The sequence below is a fragment of the Takifugu flavidus genome, chromosome 4 (genome assembly GCF_003711565.1).
Source record: "Takifugu flavidus isolate HTHZ2018 chromosome 4, ASM371156v2, whole genome shotgun sequence".
In the NCBI taxonomy this organism is placed as follows: domain Eukaryota; kingdom Metazoa; phylum Chordata; class Actinopteri; order Tetraodontiformes; family Tetraodontidae; genus Takifugu; species Takifugu flavidus.
The window spans coordinates 4,909,141-4,932,217 of NC_079523.1; the positions used below are offsets into that span (position 1 = coordinate 4,909,141).

At 42.9% G+C, this 23,077-nt stretch overlaps 1 protein-coding gene across 4 annotated transcripts in view; it reads left to right on the top strand.

The window, feature by feature from the left end:
* Positions 1-16,685, top strand: part of slc2a9l2 (solute carrier family 2 member 9, like 2) — a 47,204-nt gene extending 30,519 nt beyond the window's left edge. For 3 of the 4 annotated variants that reach the window (XM_057030794.1, XM_057030795.1, XM_057030793.1), the window contains 2 exons: positions 8,348-8,475; positions 15,846-16,685. In XM_057030794.1, coding sequence (XP_056886774.1) covers positions 8,348-8,475; positions 15,846-16,079 — 362 coding nt within the window. In that variant the 3' untranslated portion in view covers positions 16,080-16,685. Of the gene's footprint in view, positions 1-8,347; positions 8,476-9,123; positions 9,278-15,845 lie in introns of those variants that run through there. The other variant, XM_057030796.1, reaches the window with a different exon arrangement.
* The last annotated feature ends 6,392 nt before the right edge of the window (positions 16,686-23,077 follow it).

Below are 23,077 nucleotides of genomic sequence, written 5' to 3' on the forward strand. Positions count from 1 at the left end.
AAGATGTAGATTAGAGGGTTGATAAAACTAAGTGTTTCCAGCTTTATGGCCTACTTTCTTACTCTTTTGAGTTTCTATATTTGTTTATGGAGTTTATTGTTCTGATCTTTGGTACTGCAGGTTAGTATTGTTTTGGGGGAATTTATCCCATTCAGTTTGGTAATTGAGTAAGAATGTGATGATTTATAGTCGTCAACTTCCAGGTTTGTTGACTGGGATGTGTTGAATTTAAAGGCAGACTGCTGGGATATCGGCGACAAGGAGGAGGGAAATACCTGAATAACTGAATATATTTAACACAGAGAAGCAGAAAAGTGTGTGGATTTAAAAGGGTTTGTGTGTGACTAAATTCTCTAAAGCCACACATAAAAAAAATCAAAATCCTTTCTTGTGTCTAGCAAGAAAGGATTTTGTGTTTGAAAAGAAGATGGAAGCTGGAAGCTGACATCAAAGGTCTCTGAGAAAAAAACATTGTCAAAACAAACCGTTTTCAGTTCAACCAAAATGTATCGATTTCAGGGGGAAAAAGTGCAACAACACCAGCTTTTATGGTCAACTGACAAAAACCCAAAGCTGTTGTTTAACATGGAGTTTTTCCAGATGCAATGCAACACTGCAACATTGGGCAATAAATGGACGGCACTTGGTGGGTATTTAAGACAAATCAATAACAGGCCTTTCTTGTGCAAACTACAGTAACATTTATTTAAAGTGGATTGTTTTTCCCCGTGGACTTCCCCGATGGGCTATTGAGTCAGATCCCTGGGGATTTATAAAAAAAGTAGCTGCTGGAAGACAGAGAAAGAAATGGAACAAATTACTGACAGACAGGCAATAGAGGAGCAGACAGGAGAACGGTGAGGAAGATAAATCACCTTTCACCTACAAAAGTGGAAACTTACTTGAGAGCAAGTGATAAAGGATGTCCAGGAAGACGGAACATTTCCCGACACCAGGATGTCTTTTGAGGAGCTGCGACCAAAACTAGGTAGACATGGGAGCGATAAGAGGTTCTGCGGCCCCTGATATGGAAACGGGAATAGGTCTTCAGCTCAGTCCAGGTTTACTTTTGGCCTTGGAGAGGAAAAACAAGTGAACATTCCCAAAGTTTCGTTTTTTTCCCCACATTCACAACATTTGCTCTAATTTTAAATGTATTATTCTACTACATTTCCTTGTTGTGTGGTTCGGATTATTGCGGGAATGACGACTTGAAGCCTTGACGAGCTGATATCAAGCCTCTAAAAATGACCCCAACAAAACATTCCTGGCTTCAGCCCCTGATGTGAGATGCACCTGTGCAACCCTCCTCACATGTCCAGACCCCTGAGAGACGTTTGAGATGTTTTCTCCACGTGTATCGTAACACGGTGACTTCTGTGACTTGCTTCTTCAGCCGGGCTCCTTCGCAGGGAAACATTTATTCCCCTCGGAGCCCTGAAGTATTCCCCGTGTACGCCTTCTCCTCACATGTGGAAGAATCTTTCTGTGTTTATTATTGCTGCAGCAGTTGTAGGTGAGATTCCTGCCCTTCAGCACAGTCAGGAGCCTCATATTCGCTTCATGAAATCTCATTATGCCACCTGATGTATTCTGAATCGCTGCAACATTATGTTTTACCATTACAAACCCAGAAAAATGAGGCAGCGGAGACTTTTTTTGATTGCGGTTGAAGATCTGTGGTGTTTTCCAAAACAGAAGCTATGAATACGGCGGAGCATTACAATCTTTATGTGCCACAAAGCTCTTTGGAGAGTTTCTATAAAAATATACACTCAGAGCTGCTTTATTCTGACATAGCAGATTTTCTGATTGTATTCTTCACTTTGATATTGTGTGATATGCTTTTATTCGTCAGCATATCAAAGGGATAGAAAATAACCCGACCGTGCAGCTGTATCTCACATATCTGAAGGAGAAAAGATCGAGGCTTAGAGGTCTAAAATGGACTGGAAATGGAAAAAATGGAATGGAATCTTATCGAACTGGGCCGCCCAGTTAGAATGTGGCTTAACCGGGAGTCTCAGTGCCACATTGGTAATGTTAAAATGGTTTGTTTGTGTGTTTCCTACTGGGTAAATGGTTTATTTACACAAGAGAAACTTCAATTCGGCCCCGCAATTATGATTTACTTAAATTAAACGTTCATTATATTCATGATGTAATTATGAGACACAAGGCCTTTAAAATACTAAGTGCACATTGAATTATTAGGATTTTTTGTCATGGCTCCCGTTTTTTCCCTCACCAGAGCTCTGTAGTGACTTCAGCATCCAATCTGAAACAAAACCCTTCTTCTTCAGCTGTGATTACTTAGGGAAGATGTATTTGCTGAAATAAACCAGCCTGTAAATGCTTATCAGGTAAATCAGAAACAATGCTTCAGTTCTGATCTCTGCTTGCATGTCTGCACGTTTGTTGGTGCATAAATGGGTTGTTAGGCCTGGGTCCTAAATCCTCACGCTTCTCCTTAGATCACCTCGACTGAGAGCTGTAGCGCATCTTGGTGAACAAACCTTATGCGTGCTGGGATGTTTTAAATAAAGTTGGCTGTGCAGATTTTTGTACCAGATTTTAATTCCAGACTTTGTAGATTTGATACACTCTCAGCGGGCATGTGTGGGCACTTTAGGTAGAGCCGAGGCTGAAAATTGCCCCCAGTAGTAAGTGAATAGTGTGCCCGGTGACCTGTTCAGGGTTTATTCCTGTTTCTGACTGCTGGGATGGACCCCAGCAGGACCCTGATGCGAGGTGAACAGAACATGGAAGGAAATCACATTCATCGCTGCATCTGTTACTCTGTTTAGGCTGTTGGGCGTCAAATGTGCGTATGTGCATGTCCTGATTGTCGGTTATGTAACTGGTCTTTTTTTTTTTGTAACCATGATGTTGTGGGCAGTGGACCAGACTGCACAAATCACCACAGGGGCAAAAGTAACGGCACAATCAGAGGGAGGCAAACATGAATCATCTCTCGGTTCTGAAAAAAGATAATCCCATTTTGCTAATTCCAATTTTACACCACTCACTTGGGAGCAGAGCTAAATTACAAGTTTCTTTTCCAGCTTTTGCCACTGGTTGTGTGCAGCCCCTGAAAATATTACATCGTATGGTTTGTCATCAGTGATCCTGAAAAAACTGTTTAATTGTTGCATTGTTTTTGCCTTTTTGTTCTGTTTTGGGGCCGCTGGTGTGGTTTAAATCTCCTCTGACAGCTCTGTCGCTGGCTCATCCAATAATGAATTACCTTTGTTTTTCCGCTGGTCTGCGTTCTTCTATCTCTACGCTAAAACTATCTTATTTCCAACTTTACCGCGGATGCATGTCGACAGCAGCACTGACACTGATACATGAAGATTATATTTCTGTGGGGGAGACATACATAAGTAATTAATAACATTTATAAGATATTTTTGCTACAATACTAATGCTGCTGCTAAGTTAAAATATCTCCCGCTAAATGATTAATATTGATGATTAAACTTGAGATGTTGCCACAGTTATTTATAGATTAATAATTTAGGGGTTTCCCTCACAGGAACAAGTAGCTAAGTAAATAGCTGTGTTGCACCTTATTCCCACATGTTGCTCCTTTATGGCCACAGGTTATTTATCCTGATTCCTCTGACCGGTCGCTGCCAGGACCTCTGCAGTCCCACTGAGCACTGCAGCTAAAGTGCCGTACTGGTGCACCTTCTGCACTGTATGTCCATGTTATCGTAAGATTAAATTGTTCTGGATTGTGGTTCAATGCATCCATATGCTTTATTGGACGGTAGTGTTATTTTTCAGTATAGGTTAATCCCTCAGCACTTCCCAGCATCCTTTCATGCAGAAGGCCTTAATCTCCCTTTTCCTTTTACCATTAAATATAGCTGTCTGTCACGCGACGTAAGGTTGGGACTTTGGTGGCCCCGCTCTAAACATGATTGTTATTTGAAATCCTCCCCTTTAATGTTCAGTATGTTTCGCATGGGCGGCAGCTGCGAGTGCTGCGCTTTTCCAGTAGGAAGGTGCCCCAGCTGGTGCATGTAGGCGGCCTGGAGGATTTGGCGTGGTCATGAACATTGGCCATCGTGGCTTTGTCTCTGGTAAAGTACTCAGGTGGCCTTAATCTCCAATGCAACGTGGCTAATGGCCCACAGCATAAATATATATGCTGTATTCTGTAAATGGTTTCACATAACAAATCGCTGGAAAAGGTCGGGTTTCCTGAGAAATCCAGGAAAGATGGATTTTTCATTTGATTTGACGCATGAAAGAGCTTCGGTGGCTAAAAGAGGAGCCGAAAAATGCTTTTCGACACTTACATCTGACACTTCAGAGCCTGCAGTGACCTGACCTAGCCCAGAGTTCAACACGCCCCCCGCAGGAGTCTTAGGAAACACTGATCAACACCAATACAGGTGATGTGCAGGTCAGAGGTCACTAAGTTAATACACTGTGAGGATTCTCAGTCATCCAGATCATGGTTGTTGTGGGATGGAGTAAGACACGAGCCAGCTGGACTCCCTTGAGGTTCCTCAAAGAGGTCTTTTGCCTCTCATCCAAGAGGCTCCTTCAATTCTGCCTTACTGGCAGAGCATCCAGATACTTGTCCTCCATCATCCTGAAACGATGATGTCATGCATGAGTCGCCGGGATCATGGGGGTGGGGGGGGGTGGGGTATTGTTCTTCTGATGTGAGCCGTCAGGTGTGAAGAGGGTTTGGAGCATCTGGGGATAGAACCGCGAGGCTGTCGTGACTTGGGCCACCACCTCCGTTCAGAGATGGATTTTCCAGCCTGACAAAATTAGAACATTCTTGTCTGCTGAAAGTAGCTTTTGAAGTACGATAGAAGTGCAAGGGTGTGTGTGTGTGTGTGTGTGTGTGTGTGTGTGTGTGTGTGTGTGTGTGTGTGTGTGTGTGTGTGTGTGTGTGTGTGTGAGAGAGAGAGAGAGAGAGAATTCACATTTAAGGCTTTCAGAATGTGCAGCTACAGTATTTATGATGCTCTAATGTATACATGATTTAACACTTCTGTGTGACAGCTGATTTAAAAACACACAACATGTTTGTGATACGCATCACAACACGTGTCCATCAAAGAAAAACAACAAAGCATACAAATGCGGCAAAAGTCAGATGTTCTTCATTCCCCAAACACTCTAGCACCTATTGGAAATGAAGGCATTTTTCTTTGAGCTGATCTGAGTGTGATGGAGGAGATAAAAACGCGGCCGTTCCATCAATCCCCTATACATATGAGGACACTTCGTGTGGTTGTCACATTATGCTAATTCTAAATGCTAATGCTAAAGTTCTTTGATTCCATCCGTGCTCTGGGTTGGGCAGGACTCTTATGAAGATCCAGCACAGATGAAATGATTAAGACATAAGTTTTGCGATGAGCTCTGGAACTGGAATGCAAGCGACGAGGCAGGTTTGTTTTGCAGGAGATTTTAAACTCGGCATGTCGGGATCAGAGTTCTTCCCGAAGATCTCTGGGATGTTTGAGGAGAGGTGAAATCTTTAAAATCAAGGATCGGTCCTAAAACAAAAAAGTCTGTTTGAAGTCACACAGCATGTTTGATGTTCATGAATGCGTTGTGAGAAGAAAGGCAGTTTAATCCATGCTAAGAGAGCGCCCTGGAGCGTTCTCTCGCCATGTGCTTTAAAATGTAAAATTAATAACGCTTCAGTTCACTGTTTCATTATGCACATTTATCCTTTCCACCATATTTAAGACCTTTGCACACATGAAAGATAACTTAAAACCCATAGGATCACGTTCACTATAGTATTTACCTACACTGTCAAAACTAAAACATAACAGGCGATTTTAAGAGATTAGACAACAGTTTTAATAAGTCCACCAAAAGCTTAAAGGAGTTTGTCCAATGAACTGCAGTTGGTCACCGTTTCATATTTCAGGAGAGTTCACAGAACCTGACAGCACCGGCTAGCTGAAATCTGATTGACCCCACCATGATGTACAATACTGGAACAGTGCAACCAAGTGGATTATTAAACTTGACTTGAAGAAGAGAAGAGATCATTTTGTTTACATATTCACCAGAAACAAACATTAAATTTACTTTTCCAAGTATATTTATGCCAGCAGAGAAGGCCTAGCTACAGAAAATAAGCTCTAAATAGTTTAGCCCTTAAAGTACTGTGGACCGGAGCTCTTTGATGCAGAAGTACGGCTCGATAAAAATGTGTTTTGTTCAATTTTTCGGGGAGTTAAACAGCCCAGAGTGATGATGATGATGATGATGATGAAGATATTAGAGAACAAGTTGAAGCGAGTCAAATGAAAGGTGCAGTTGAACTTGGAAGAACTGGAGCTGCAAACTTGCTTCTGTGCACTGTTTGACAGCCTGCTGTGTCCTGAACACGATCACCACAGGGTTACTAAGCTGCAACCTCAAGACAGAGCAGATAAGACCCACATAATCGGGACTTGTGTGAATAACATTTTAATTCTACAGCCGCCTTATCTTGTTTACGCCGGGCCGTTTTTAACTCGCCGCCTTTGTGCCGGGGCGAACCTTCTCATGAACAATTTTATCTGTGGACCGTTCGAGTCCATTCAGCTCTATGAAAATCTATTTTTTCTTTGATCCACAGCGTATGGTACTCGCTCCTCGCCTGAATTGGGTCGTTTGAGCTCAGTCCAGGAGGAGATCATGGGTTGACTTGATTTGGGTTTGTGCTGCTCACACGTAGGACTGAGAAACAACAACGTAAGAATCAGGATGAGAAACTCCATTTCCTGAACTGATCATCACTGATTGGGATCCAAGCACAACCAGAACACCGAAACTTTATTCTACATATGAGCGGATGCATTCAGGGGGCCTGGGATTGAGCTCTTATGGTGAAACGTTAAAGCCCAGCATGAAGTCCGATGCATGTACGCATGCTAGCCTCTATAGTCAGGGTCAGGACATCAATCATGTGTCTTGAGCCAGTTTATCATTCCATACGTCCAACACTTATCATACGTTGCTGCTATTTCTGTAAAAACACATTGTCCTCAACCATCGGGTGTTTTATCTACATTCACCCGTCTGATATGTTCAGGTCTCACCAAGAATAATTCATGACCGGTCCAGACGACAGCTCGTCTGTAAAGTTGCTTTATGTTCTCTGCCAGTTTCTGCGCGTCGGCCACAGCCTTTCTCTGTCTGTGTGTGTGTGTGTGGGGGGGGGGGTTCCTGGTAGACCAGTCTAAAGACGTGCACAGCTTAATGGATGCTCTGAATTGCTCTCATGTGATTAATGGCCTGAGTGCTCTTTCCAGGATGAATTCCTTCTTCTAACTGTGTGATTATCCCAAAGAAATGGATTTACATCACCAGTACAGTGGTACAGTGACTACAATTAAATCTGAAGATGGAGATGAAACCCAAATGCATGTAGAAGTGCAGAAAAACAACGCTCACCTCTTCAATAACAGTAATTTTGCTCCTAGCTTCTCTAAAGGAAACAACATACAGTCTAGTGAGATGCTGTCAGCCAGGATCTGTCAGAATGAATGGCGTGTTTGTCATCTGAGCCCAGCGGAACACATTTATCCCGATATCAGAGCTTTGGTTAGATGACACCACCCAGTCAAGCAGCCACATGTGAGCATCTGCTTCTGGAGATTTGGGACTCCTGGATGAACGTTGCACTCGAGGCTGAAAGAGTGTTTGCCTTCTGGTAGAAGCTGTTGTGCCAAGTAGGTGGAGGCGCTGCCAGTTCAAAATACCAGGAGGGAGCAGAGACCAGTATAATTAAAATGCTTTTATTTTGACGGTGCTTTACAGCTGCTGGGTGCATTTTGATGGTATATTATGTGTAAATTAGATGTAAACTTTTATGTTTTGAAAATCTACTTATATAATTAAAGTGGATTGGATTGATGGTAGTTGTTCTCTCTTCAAGGGCACATGCACACATGACGTGTACCTTTTAAGTTAGGGAAAATGTTAGCTGGACACTTCCTTGTCGCCGTGCATCGGGTCAAACACCTGAAGGCTTCACGAATAAATGAACACTTTTCAGCTCACTTGTGTTTCATCTTTCTGTGGTCCTGATGCTTGAATAAATCAGCATGCAGTGTTGAATTTATCTGTAACTTTTCCCATTATATTGCTCTTCAACGCTTCTTCCAATAGCTGATCTCACACCATTTGTCAAACACACAAAAAGGAAAAATCAAAGAAAAAAAGAGCCCAAAGAATTGAAACGTGATTTCCACATGTGCATGATGGCTGATTAAAGACTGTCGATGGTCTTAATGTAAAAGCTTTTCAGGGTTTATGAGCACGCAGGGAGGGTAAATTCAAAGGTAACCACCTGTCTTGTCTGTGTCAGGTGGTATCCCCTTCATCCTGACCGGGGAGCTGTTTGAACAGGCCAGCCGACCCGCTGCCTTCATGATCGCCGGGACCGTGAACTGGCTGTCCAACTTCGCCGTGGGCCTCTTGTTCCCATTCATACAGGTGAGCTGCCTGATCTAAACGTACACATGTGCACAGCGTATTGAGCTCAGAGGACTCACAGTTATGATGGGAACAGACACTTTATAATTTAACACGCGCCAGCGTGTGGCTAGCAGTAGTCTAGGTTTTTGGCTGTGTCTCCTGTGTTTAATCCAGTGACACAAAGCTGCATTTTTGTTCATTTTGCCAATGATTCATGCAAATTTATTCTTTATTTCACTAAGCAAATGTTCCCTGACTGCATCCAACTGCTTTCCCATCTCCCCTGTTGCAGGTGCAAGGACTCGTGTGTTTTTGCTCAATACAATCTCATTTAAAGAGTCTCATTCGTGCCTCTTAGGACTCATTTAATGCTTTATTGGATAATCTAAAAGACTCTTGTAAGTTGCTGTTGAAGGATTTAATGAGCTGAGGTAGTAACACAAAGTGCAGCCTGGAATCTTTCTTTTCATCAATAAAGAGAGAATAAATAAAATGGAAAAGGAATGAAATAAATGTGTCTGAAGAAGTTGAAATAACTAAGTGTAGCCCTGCTGTGCCGCCAGTTCTGTAGCGGTTCTGTTGCGCTGGCGTGGAGCCTTCAGGTTGTAGTTCATTTATTTATTTTTTAAATCTGTCAACTTAAATGTTCAAAACTGTCTTTCTCAGTGCTGAAATATTACCAGAAGGGACAAGACTCCTACCCAACTCTGTAAAGATAAAGGCCTGTATTTAGTTTATAGATGGAGAGCAGCCGTATTTAGTCCAACATTTGGATGGAATGATGGAAGAAACCATGAAAGAAAGCCACATTTTACAATGTAAATATATTGAAAATAATGGAAACATCCAATATGCAGCGTACGTGATTTTTTTAAAAATCAAAATTTTCTGCCTTAATTGCCAATTGTGACAGATGGAAATTTCTATAGCTGCAGATCTTCGCTCTCAGACAAATTTCCTACTTTTCCCTTATTAGAATTTAATGGCATTTGACATTTTGAGTGAAATGAAGCCCATGACCTAATTGTATCATACAGGTCAGATATTTTAAATACATTTAATTGCAATATTCCTGCCTTTATCTGTGTTTTCCTCAGAGAATAATTGTTCTTACCTGCTACATCTTTGCTGCACCTCATCCATATTTCCTGACACAAGGCTTCACTGTTTACCAATCTTTTGATTTCAGACAGTTCTCCTGACTGACATCTCTGTATTTTTCACTTCTCCTTCTCTTATCATTGTCTCTGGCTCGCTGCTGTATTTACTTTTCGGATTGGATACGATAGGCAGATCCCTGAAGACCTGCCGGTAAATTTACCATCGCAGCAGGTCTCTTCAGGCAGGGCAAGTGTGCGTCAACGGCATTAATTAAACTCTGGGTAGGTCTGTAATAATCTAGATTTAGGGGGAGCGTCGATGCCAAGCCCACCTGCCCGGTCACATGTCAATCATACAGACTTCTATCTTCACTCCTCACATTGTTTCTAGTAATCCAAGAATCCATTCACATATTAGAATTCCAGTTTTAGTCGCCATGAAGATTCTTGTGGAGTATCGGCTGACATTAGCATACACTTTACATTAAATGAAATCCCCCTGCAGAGATGTCTAAATGCAGATTTCCACTGAGAGACGGCCGAGGTAAGAAAACAGTTGCAGCATTTATTGAAGAGATAAAAGTGTTTACGCAAGATTCTTGGAATGAAAGCGAAAGGGATACGCGTTACTGTATAAGCCCTTCTGTGGGAGTGTGTGCTGCAGAGCTTATACCCAGGAATTCTTTACACTGTACACAAATGATCTATTGTCAAGAATGTATTTTTCCTGCAGCTGGAAATATTGTGATGTATTTGATGAAGGGAATAAGACCGACTAACAGAGGGAAGCATGATGTGGTTTAGTGTTTTGTGGAAGTCAGCGGAATAATGACGTGTGCCTGGCCTTGACGGTTCCCTGTATCTACAGTATATGCAGAGAAGCAACAAAAGGAAAGGAAAAAACCTCAATGTTGACACAAGCAAGAGCTAGAACTGACACACACCTCCAAAAAGTGTAATATAGCTTATGGAAATTCCCAATGCTGACACAATACAACAGAATGAGAATTTAAAAGCACAGCGGGATGGGGAAACGCACAGGCAAAGCAAAAGACATGGGGGGAGTTCACCACTTCATAAACTGTCTTGAATGCTCAGGAGAAGACTTGAGTCTTCAAAAGAAATCTAACCAGTATTTGCTCAGAGGGCCGCAGGGATGTTGAAGGGGGATTTGGACTCAGCAGCTCTGACATTGCAACATCGATCCGTGGCCAGACAGGAAGGTCTGTGTAGAGGAGTCAGGACAGGGGTCAGGAGGGCACCAGAGGGGTATGTGCCTGTCAGGGGTCATGCATTCTAATTGCAGAGGAACCTTCTACACACTGCTGTTTATTTTCTATTTATTGCTACTAGACAAATATGCCATTAAGCAAGTGGCAGATCCAAGCATGTGGGGGCGAGCAAGAGGAACAGTAGGAGAACAAAACCTCTGACATCCAAATGAACAGAGAGCAAAGGCTGACTGTGGCTTCTTTTGGTTTAAAACTCAAAGTCAAGCGTTGACGTCTTATAGCTGCGAGAGTCTCGGTGAGTCTAAAAGTGTGAGGCTCATTAGTGGGAATGTCTTGAATTTTAGCTCATAGTTTACTAACAGGAGCGTCAGCGCAGGTTTGGACATTTACACAGAGGCAGTGAAACTTTGCTCACGGCCTGTGTGCGTCAGAGCAAAATATCATTTGGGAGAAGCGTAACCTTTCCTCTGCACAGCCCGGCGCTGCAAACACACTCTAATTACCCAGTTAGTATTAGGTACTCACACACGGCTTCTGGCAGGTTGCGGTATCATTTAAACATCCGCAGCAGCACTTCACCTTTAACGGCCCTCTATGCGATACGGAGCCGTTTGAACCTTTCTAATAGTCCAACCTCGCTGCCTGAGAATTTTTCCCCCGTTTGTTGGCCTAATCGACAGGCTGTTGATTCTGGGATTTACAGGACCCTCCTTTATGACCATGAACGTGTCTCTACTGTCCTCGTAAAACCAGTGCAGTACGATAAATACAGCATGTAAAACACAGTCTGGCTCCCAGTGTAGCCTCAGCCTGTAGGTGGTGGATAAGCTCTCTCGAGCGTTGAGGCGAAGCCTGTACGTAAATAAATAATCTCTGTCACTTTCACCTGTAATTTAGGTGGCGATCATCTTCTCGGAGCGACAGCAGCTTCAATAAGGTCCCTGGGAGACATTTCCTAATGTCTACGTATGCCTGAGCGTTTTATGCTCTGTAGTCCTGTGTATGAGCCTATATGATAACCTGATGCTGTTCATTACCTGCAGAGATTAAAGAATCCTTGCTATGTCATCTGGAAGCTACTGACCCTTGAGTGGTGTGTGCAACCTCATCTTGATAGTGTCATGGAACACTAATTCTGTCCTCGGACTATAAGCAATCATCCCATTTCCCTTTGCCTGAGTGGATCTGATGAGCATTTACGTATAGGACATATGAGCCTGCCTGATGCCTTGTGCAGATACGCAGGCGAATGGCAGAGATCTATTGCAATAATAAAATAGATTGCTTTGTAAATCTGTCGGCTGCAGGGGCAGAGCGGCGGCAGTGGGTGTCAGTCATCTGCTGCTTGGAGGAAGCTGTAATTAGATGGATATAAGAGACTTTGGATGGTGGCCACGGTGCCAAAAGGAGACCCTGGGAGTCAAATGAAAGAGTGTGAAAGGAAAGAGAGGTCAGTTTGAGAGAGAGGAAGTGACAGTGAGGGTTATTTCTACTCTGCCAATGCCAGAACTATTGCAGCCTTGTTGTTGTGACTCACTAGTTACTGACTGGCACCTGAAACCAGCTCTGACCCTGGTTCAGACAACACCGCCAGTGTCACTTCTCTTTAACTTTATGACAGCCCAACACGTCACACCGGGGTCGGGGTAAATCAAAGCGTCTTTGGGCAGAGAGGCAGAGAATTCAACAACAGAGGCTCTGATGAAAAGGGAGTCCGGTTGTTTTTGTACCCGTGGATCTTCCAGAGCGTATCTGCTCACTGTTTAATATTTCTCACCATGTCGCTCTTTTATAAGCAACTGTTTTCCCTGCATTTGGATGAATATTGAGGTGTGAATCTGAGGGTAAATTGAGAAAGAATTCTTGATATCATCTGCTAAAAGACACACAATGTCGTAAACGGACCATGTCATCTGTTTTTTGATTATTCTAAGTTTGCTGCTGATTGTCAAATCACTGTTTTCTCACTTAGCTTGTGTTAAATTTTTTACACGTAAGCGGTGTAATAGAAACACTCGCATGACAGCGTGGGGGCTCCTGTGATACGGAGGTCATCGGTTCATTGGTAGTTTGCAGGGAGGAACTTCTTTGAACTCCACATTGCTCCTTAAGCTACTTGAAAGAGCATGATTGGTTGCTGGCGTTGTATTTATTTAACTATATAATAAAAGTGTCTTAATTCATTCCACGACTTTCTGAGATTGTGGTTGAATTTTCCAGTATATTCTCCTTTAAAGTCATTTAAAATGTCCCAATAAAGTCATTAATTAAACATCCCGCTGAATCTGGGTTATCGGTATCACTGTCTGCAGTAAAGATTATTATTATTGATCAAAAGTCTTTATTCCTCGCATATAAAGCAGTTGATATTGATCAATTATTGCCGATATGGGCGGAGGGGAGTGAGGCGAAACAACAGACACCAGTTCTTTATGACAGTAAGGAACTAATGAGCCACACTTATTGATTAATATACTCTGAACTGGTCATTTATTTGTGTTGCTAATGAGTTTGGGCTGTCTGAAGCATAACTGCGATGCTTAATGATGCCTGTTTATCCACCATCACTCTGACACGATATGACACATGATAATCCATGAACCCATATAGGTGCTGACCTTTGGTACACACTTCCTCTTGGAAGATCCTGTCAACGCCTTCAAATGCACAGATAATCCCAAAAGGGCCATTTCACTTCAGAGGGAACATGATTGATCTTTGAATGTTCCCCATTACTGATTGACAGCTCTGACATGTTTATTAAACTTTTACCAGATTATTTTTGACTTAGCGCCTCTCTTGGCAGGTTGTTGCTCTGAGTGTTGCCGTTAAAACGTGAAGATAAGGTCCTCCCTGTCTTCATGCGTCAGGATTTTAATTGATTTTGACACCTTTTTAGGCTGATATTAAATGTCATGATGAATATCATCTTCCATCTGGAATACTGTGCTGAGGGAAGCAGTGTGAAGATTTTAGAACCGTCAACATCTTGTAGGATTACATAGAACACATGAATCTCTACCGTTTAACCATTTCAATGTGCATTTAAATCTGCATTGCCCATTTATTTGCCGTCTCGCGTGAAGGAAGACCACCTGCTGTGTTTGTGGTTTCCAGAAATATCTGATTTTTTGGGTTATCTGCAGATAATTTCTGCTTAATTCTTCAAAAGAAGCCTTTAGGAAATGATTAACTCCCAAATCCGACATAACAAAAATCGCATCATTCCCAAACCTCTTGATTTTTTAATGAGCATGTAATGGCTTCTTTTGAAGAATTAAGCAGAAATTATCTGCTTATACACAATACACAATCTGCTGTCCCTCACCTGCCATTACATTTCCTGTCGTCTCCTATCAAAATCCCACCCTTTTCACCGTCCCCTTTTGTCCTCTTGCACTCTTTCAGACTGGTCTGTGTGCGTGCGCGCACGCGTTCGTGTGTGTGTGTAGTTGTTTAGATTATTCAGTTTCGGTGTGTTTGCCATCTGTTCTCTGGTAATTAAGTAAGTCCCCCCAAGAAAATACAAACATGTCTTCTTTCACTTTTGACAGGTTATTTATTTGACAAATCAGGACTGAATTATAAACATTGTCATCTTCCATCACTTTTATGGCATCTTCAAATACACAAAGTTTGTTTTTCACAGCCGTTAGTGTAGATGTTACAGCAGTAATATACTGGACAGTATTCCACCCTGCTGGGCCACATTTCCGATGCCTAATCTCAAATTGTTTTTCCGTTTTCTTTCTGTATTGACCCATAAAGATGTGCGTCATCATCATTCCTCTGTCTCGCTGATTTGTCATGACTGCATCAGCATCGCTGCAGAATGAACTTCTCACCTTTCTTTCAGTGTGTTCTCTACAGTCATCTGTATAAACTTAAATGCAGTTTTGAGGGATGAACTTTTGAGCTCCCAAACCAAAATGTCACTACCCCTCAACACATTCTGGCTTTAAAGATGATGAAAATAGACTCCCATCTTGTCATTCTGGTTGTTATGGAGCTGTGGGGAAGCAGCCAAACCCTGACAGACAGTGGCAGCAGTGGCCCTTGTGTCCCACACTTCCCTGTTTGTTCTTGTCCTCTCTCATTCTTCTCTGCAGTGTCACCTGTGCGAGCGCTTCTTTTTTTCCCTGCTATTCTGTCCTGCCAAATACCCCCATGTCGCGTCATTTGTCCCATCACTGTGGGGGAAACATTTGTTGCAGATATGAGTTCTGAAATTACTTTCATGCTCCGGAATATGTCTGCATTTTTGTCCTCGCTCCGCAAAGAACTGAGCCGAGACACGTCACCGTGATGCATCACAGATTATCCCTGCAAAACAGGAGCCTGTCTGATTCCCCTCCATCCACTGGGAGACTGCTGGAGACCCAGTACTGTCCCATTAGCGCCAGGACTCCTCAGTAATGATGTGATCGGGGGGGAGTAGTGAGCGGGAAAGAATTGTGAGCGTGCAGATGAGCGTTACATCACAGGAGCTGGAGGAAATGAGGTCGCTCTATTTGCACGATGCTCATAAACCTATTTTGTCGCACTATTATGAAATACTCTCAACACATAAGAGCAGAAACCAGCGGCAGCATTGATACAACAGATGAAATCCGTGGTTTGTTTTATTGAGCGATTCAGAGCTTTTGTGCTGCACTTCCCAGTTACAGCTGGACAAAGGTGCCAGGTGATGGTGCCGCACTGTAGCCCGTCTGCTTCTCTGCGTAATAAAAAAGCAAGGGGATTCACCCTAACGTCTGGGGGCCACGCTCCGTTTCTCTACCCTGCTCTCGATCTCTCTGTCTCTAAATCCCCCTCGGGTAATCAGCCAGCATGTATTTTGAAATCTGTCACTAATCCCTGTTATTGGCATAACACACACTGCACAAGGTTATCTCTGGTTCTTTGGTTGTTTAGCAAAAAAAAAAAAAACACCTGAGGGAAAATCTCCTCAGTCCCACCTGTGTGTGGTACCTGTGAGGTGGGTACCTGATTCCCCTGGCTGCACCTGCTGAGTTTGGTCACCGTCCCGCCTGACTAATTCCTTCTGCCCCCGCAGGAGACGCTGCAGACGTTTGCCTTCCTGGTGTTCGTGGCCGTATGCATCGCCGCCTCCATCTATCTTTATATCGTCCTGCCCGAGACCAAAAATAAAACATTCATGGACATCAGTCAGAGTTTTGCCAAGATCAACCAGATCCCCTACCCCTCCCCCAGCCACGAAATGGAGATGGTGCTGGCCACCCAACCCGATGAGAAGAAGGAGGCCGTCAAGGTTGAGAGTTCCCTCTAGCTGAGGAGTGTTAAAACAGCCAGACTGGAACCAAACCTGCTGCTGCGTGTGAAACGTGGGTTCAAAAAATGAAATAGGTTGGTGTTATTCATGCTTGTTTTAACAGGAGACGCTGAAGATAAACAAATAACTTGTTTCGATGTCAGTGTTTGATGCATTGATGATGTTTGCCCTATTTTAAATCGTTTTTTTTAAATTTCCCATTCTATAGTTTGAAAATTTCCGTTTCTATTCAATAGCCCATAATCACGTCAAGAGGCAGCAGTATAATGCAGTAAATTATTTTGGAATGTGTAAACAAAGTGCTGTTAAAGCAATTTAAGAACCGACACTTGAATCCAGCATGTAAAGCACTATTTTTGTTAAGTTCTATATCTATATCTATTAAGTGCTATATGTCGTGTTTGTAAACCACATCTTATATGGATGCGGCATTTGTACATTCGTACATACTTTTTATGTCTTTGTTATAATTTTACAATGTTGGGCCAGAGTGTTGGTCAAAAATAGCCTCTTATTAATTGTAAATGTTTTTTGTTTTTTACATAGTTTAGCTTTGACCATAATTGAACACAGGAATAAATGTGTTTGCTATTTGAAACTCCATCATCTATTGAAGGATCTGAAACTCCCTCCATCTTTGCAGCTTTCTGCTTGTTTTTTAACTTCTAATTTTGTCCTGAACTTTTTCAAGTGTCAACCAGGTAGCACTTTATGGCACTGAGAGATAGAAAAGCAGGCTCTGAACACCTGTTGCAGTGTTCAGGGACAGGATAATGGTCTAAAATGTGACCCTGAGCTCTGGGGGGTGCATGTGTTCCTTTAGATAATGATAATAATACTAAACTCCATTTATAAACACCTTTCAAGAAACTCAAGGACACTGTACAACAGACAGTTGAGGTGTAACAGTGAAAAGCTCTGAAGATGACTAAGAAAGAGACACTGAAGAGGAGACAGGTTCATCCAGATCTTCATCTCATCCTGGTGAGCACACACAGCACAACACCCGAGAGAGGGCTATGATTGTTGTGTAGTTATTACTCATCATGTGTACTGTTATGGAGCTAAGTAAGCAACAACCCTTCCTAAGAATGTATTTTATATTAAAAAAAACCCAAACTTTCTATATCTGAGGCCTCCGAAAACAGCATCTGACAGGGTAAAGAAATGGCTCAACTTCCCCTACATTTGGGTCTTGGGACAGGGTTTAAGCATCGGAGGGGAGGGCTCCATCTCTCTCTCATCAGTGGTGTCCCCAGTCTTATTCTCTCTTTACGCCGGTGACCCGACAAGATGAGCGCTGCTGGGAAACTTGCTCATGATGCGCAGTTATTCCACACCTCCGCCGGCTCCGCGCACTGGTTAGGAAGGGGTGACGAGGCTTTGCTGGGTGTGTGAGATGCATTCCATTCAGATAAATGTCAGGAAAATAAAGGAGCCTCTCCTTGATGTTGAGAGAAGAGCTCTGTCCAATTGATTACTGAAAGACAGAGCGGTTGGTTCTCCAGCCAAACCAGCTCCTGCACTGGCAACATGTGGAGCCTCCTCACGTCTGTCCTGCGATGGAGCAGAGGTTCTGTTCTGTGGGGTTTTTTTTTTTGGATGCTCCTTCTTTGCATGTCTACAGCAGGACTGACTTGATTGGTGAAGGCAGCACTTTGAAGACAACAGCCTCGCCTCCAATTTTCAAGAAAGGCCGCTTTTACTTTTACTTCTTTGCTCAGAACCTATATTTATAAATGAACCTTTTGTTCAAATCCACATTTTGTGAGAGAGTGAAGTGATTATTGAGTTATCTGGAGCACCAGTAAGAAAGGAGAAGCATTTTTATTATCACCTCTTGATTTGGGAATCATCACCAGGGGACATTTAATTATTTAGTTTTCCTTACCTTGTTTAGCTAAAATCTTAACTCGCAGAGAGATTTGACCTTTTAGAGCGAATGTTATGAAAGCACGTAGAAGGAGATACTTTCTCTTCCCCGTTGTTGATGTTTGGGCACTTTTCCAGTCGCAACGATGCTTCTCTAAACATCAGAGTCGAGAAAAAAAAAAGGAGCCAAGCAAACAGATGGTGACGGGGCAGCGTGTGACATGGAACAGGAGCCAAAAAACGATTGACATTGACGGCTGTTTGTGCAGCACAGGCAGCGATAAAGAGTTGCCAGAGTATTCAAATGGAATTCAATAGGGCACGAGAGGTTTGAATAAATAACTGCCATCGATTTGATTTTTCATCATGTGCAAATTACCTGCAGTGCAAGCTCGCGTGCGGGACACTTGGCTGTGTGAGTGTGACAGGGGGAGAGAGGTGGGGATGAGGTGACTTGTTTGTTTTAATCCAGAAAGAGACTACGCGCTTCGGTGAGGCTGCCAGATGTGACTCCTGTGTGCAGATGTGTGCGACAGACCTCTGCTCCCTTTCATTCCTCGGTGGATGAAATACCTCAGAGGGGCAAGATTAACCTACTTTAATGTCTGCTGCAGTCACAACACAGGAATCAACCATGAAAGGCAATAATTCATTTCCGGAACCTATAGTGTCCATAATCTCTATACAGACATGGACCCTGTTGTTGAAAGCTGCCTGTTCTATAGTGACATTTACCCTTTATGCTGCTGGGTCCCAGCCCTGCATCTTTAGGCTCTTTATACTTTGAGGTATAAATCACCTGTTGTCTTCTGCAGACAACTGGCAGGGAGGCCTCCAAATTCTGAACTTTGCTGTGATAGCTGCAGCTTCGGGACCTTTAGTGACAGTTGATCTTAATAAAACACATCGGGCTAAAGGGGGCTTCGACTGGCAGCTCCATTACCGGACGAATACCCCTCGGCTGTTCCACTTTCTGAGACACCTCGTATACGCAATCCCAGTCAATGTGCAAGAAGGAGGAAAACACCCTCAACAGTTCAATTTTCGGGCAATTTAGAGCCACCAATCAACTCAAAATGCACACCTTTGGACTGAAAACACAACAAAGAATCGAACCCTGAACCTTCTGACGCTGAAGCACCCTGTCTGCCTACCAGGCTCTTTCATAAGGTCAAAATATAACGTCAGTGTATCATTTTTCCACTTCAACCACGTAACCGAAACATGGGGAACGTTTGCTTCTCATTTGATGAGAGACGGCGCCTCAATAAATGCTCCCTTTCTTAGTTCAGTTCCAGCATGAATGTTGTGGAAGCACAAATAGTGATAATACCATCTGAGGGATGGGATTGTTGCTATGCAAATATTATTTCCCTAATGGTGATACTGGTACACTGAGAGCACGCTGTGTGCTCAGGCAATGAAGGTGCAGGTAAAACTGCAGCTTAGCATCAGCTCTCTTTTCATCTGAATTCTGAAATAAATGTGGGTGTTATTGGCATTTGCCCTCTTTTCTTTTTTCGGGGGGTTCAGTTTCAGTTGCACCATATTGTGGTGGGTTGACTGTGGCGGCTCAGCTTACTGCCAAGGTTAACGGTGGCAAATTGCTTTTCCTAGAGCACCAACACGTCTGTTTTGATCTTGTTTGTTTCTTTTTCCAATTTGGTTTGTGAATATTGCTGAATATTCATAGCAGGGCTCCCCTAGCGCTCAGTCCCCCGCAACAACAACAAAACACAGAGGTTGTAATGGAAATGTATTTTTTGCCTTCCAGTTAAGACTTTTTTCGTTTGAACTTCAAGGTTTAAATATTTGCAAGTTATTTAGGAAAGAAAAGCAGATGTGTGATCATGCTCAGTTTAATAATAATAAGTTAATGGAAAACCTGAAACAGGTTAAGCTCATAGTGAACACAAGCTGATGACATTTGCTGCATCATATATCAGTTTTCAATTGAAGCAAATCGATAATACTATTTAATTTATGCAAATGAACTGACATGCTGCTAAATAGCATGTAGCAGTTCACCTTGGCAGCATTAATTGATCTATGTGTGTGTCAGATCTCATCTAGCAAAGCTGGAAACCTTAATACGAGATCAAGAATCCAAATTAATCGTCAGAATAGATATTCACAACTCCTATTAAGAGGCTCATAAAGGCCCAAAACCGCAGCACAGGAATTCAACATGAGTGTTTGAGCCCCAATCATCCTGAGCAGTTAAAGATTCAGATTTTTTCAGATTCAGATTCAGATCCTTTATTGTCCCACACGGGGAAATTTACAGTGCAACAACAGCAAGAGCACGCAGAGAAAAAATAAGATAAAATCGAATAGAATAGGATTTGGAATATACAAAGAGGATGTATATTTACAATAATCCAGATAAATGGATACTCGGCCTCTGTATACCTGTACATAGTACAGAGGGTGAATACAATATACATACATATCAGAATATATAATATTCAGATTGTGTTAGCGGGCGTTATGTTTATTGTGCAGTCTGACAGCAGCCGGCAGGAAAGATCTGCGATGGCAAAAAGGAAATGAAACAGTCGCTACGCCAGCTCTGTGCAGCCGAAGGGTTTGTTGCGTTGATGCGAAGGCGAACGCCAGCTAGTTCTGACGAAGTGCCGACCTGTGTCGACGAGCCCATTCGTTGTGTCTGTGCTCCTGCCACGCCACATTGCACCGCTCTGGGCAGAGGAGGGAGCCTGCTGCCGTCGTCGCTGTGCTCAAATTGGATAAAAACCGTAATCAAGCACGCTGTGACAACATCTCAGCAAATCCGATAGAGAGTTGACTGAAAACAGCGCGGCGATCAAGACAACTGTTTCTATTGTTTCCCGGTGTTCTGAGCTGTGGGATTCCGTGACCTTATGGAAAGGTGGAGAGAAGGAGCTCCTAATCCCACGTTGCCATTAAGAATGAATGGACTCCTGCACGTCCAGACCAGCATTGTGATGCGTCCAACCCCACAATGGCTGAGGCCGACTTCAGAGTCTGGCAGCCATCCTCACTAGCACACTGTCGTGTCCTTTCTAAACACAACATTAGTTATTCTGTTCCCTCCTCTCACTAGAATAAGGGCTCCTTCAGCATCTACAATCACTCACTCCAACCTTAAGTCTCTGTACTCCCGCTCTCAGTGGACTATCTGCCTGGTTGACCACCATGGGGTCTAAAGCCTTAAGCCAGTCTACTTGCCCAGTTTTTGAACTCCTTCCCTTCCAGAGATCCATTATATCAACTCTTCCACTCTCTTTTTTCAAATCTAATTTGAAAATACATCTCTTTAGACTTGAATATTCCATCTGCTGCAGTTTTATGCAACTTTGTCTTGTATGCGAATCACCTTTAAAACTGTAACTCTTCAACAGAGGTGGGACCGCTGTGGAATACACACCATCATCACTCTCCCGACACCAAAAGGATGAATGAGTGTTTGAAAGTAAAAATGTCAGCAACTTCAAGAATTCACAAAGTTAATCTTCTATCATGTGGCTCACCAAGACCCTGGTCAGGGGTGCAAACATCACCATTTTGTGGGACTGAAGCTCCAACTACAGGGTTCCAGATTGAATGTGAGCACTGTGTTTCAAGCATTGTGCTCATTGAAGTCAATATCCCCATTCTGTTGAGGGAGGGTCGCGCCATGACAGCCACAGCCGTAACAGATGAGCAGCCGAGAACCTCTGCAGAAAGTACTTGGTATCCAGGACGTGCATGCGACACCCAACTGTGATTTCTTTCATCTTGCAGGAATTATGGGTCTGGAGCTGTGTCGGCTGGTAGTCTTTCAAAGAGGAGAGGCTGGGGGGTCCTAGACAACAGTATAAAAACAGAAATTCGGAGGGCGCAGACCTCAGCCAAGCACCTCCTCTGTCTACTTATTGTGCCTTACACCTGTAGTATAGTATACGCTGTATGACGGCAGTAGTAATACAAGGTTACGTAACATAGTAGGTTCATTTATGATTCATTAAAGCAAAATTTCGCAATAGTAATTACAAAGGCTAGCTTTCCCGAGGGATGCTTTATTTTGATCTGGGCCTTTGATCTTAAGAAGAGCAAAGGTGAAACTCTCTCCGGAGTCCAGAACGTCACCAAACGTACTCACCGGCCCATTAGTGTTTCCTGAAAAATTCATGGCAATGAACTAACGCGTTCCAGTCCCGCTGAGGTAGAGGGATGCTTTTCGTCTTCTGCGGGCCAGTGCATTGGCGCTACGGGAAGGTGAGAAGTGAATAAAATCAGTGGAGTCAGTCAGTCTGTATGAACACGTCTTCGAGATGAATGTGATGTGATGAACGTATTAATATAGATACTGAGACAACTGTACACATGTGACCATTTCATTTCTGGTCTGGTACTAAAGCTGCCTAGAACCACTGTTTTCTTTTTTAATTACTCTTTGAGCAGTCCCCAATCACAAATACCCTTTTTTCCTCATGGTTTTGTATCAAATACAGAAGGACATTTCCATTTTTCTGCACAGTGAGTATTTCTTACAATTACATAAGATGCCAAGGAGTTGAGCACAACTCGGAGCAATAAAGGAAGAGTTACAAAGTCAAATGCAAATGCATTCACTAAGAGGGTCCAAAGGTTACTCTTCCTCCATATTGAGCCAGAGGAACTAATTTCATTGCGGCTGCAGTTTCATTACAGGAAGTGCTTACTGCAGGCCAGACGAGCAGCTGCTAAATGCTCTTGTCTCCGAGGTCCCATCTGAGATATTTTATATGCGTTTGGCAGGTTGGCATCCTCAAGAATCTGTGACTCGGAGACAAAGGGGATCACTCGCAGAAATGTTTGTTGCAGGAATATTGATGTTTAACCAGCAGAATTAAAGAGTTAAGCTTAGATTTTGGCTGCCATAAAATGTTAATGCCAATCCACCCCAAAGAGTGAAAATCATATGATGTAAAATGAGTATTTGTACTTTCTTTTTAAAAAAATGATTATGGATTACACTTCTGCAATTGGAGGATATCTGTGTGTAATAGCTGCTTCAATGGCAGATGGATCTTCACATCTCAGAAATCTGAGCTGAGACCCTTCAGGGCTCTCGCTGCTGCTTTAATACAGATGAAAGTCTAGATAAGAAAAACAATCCC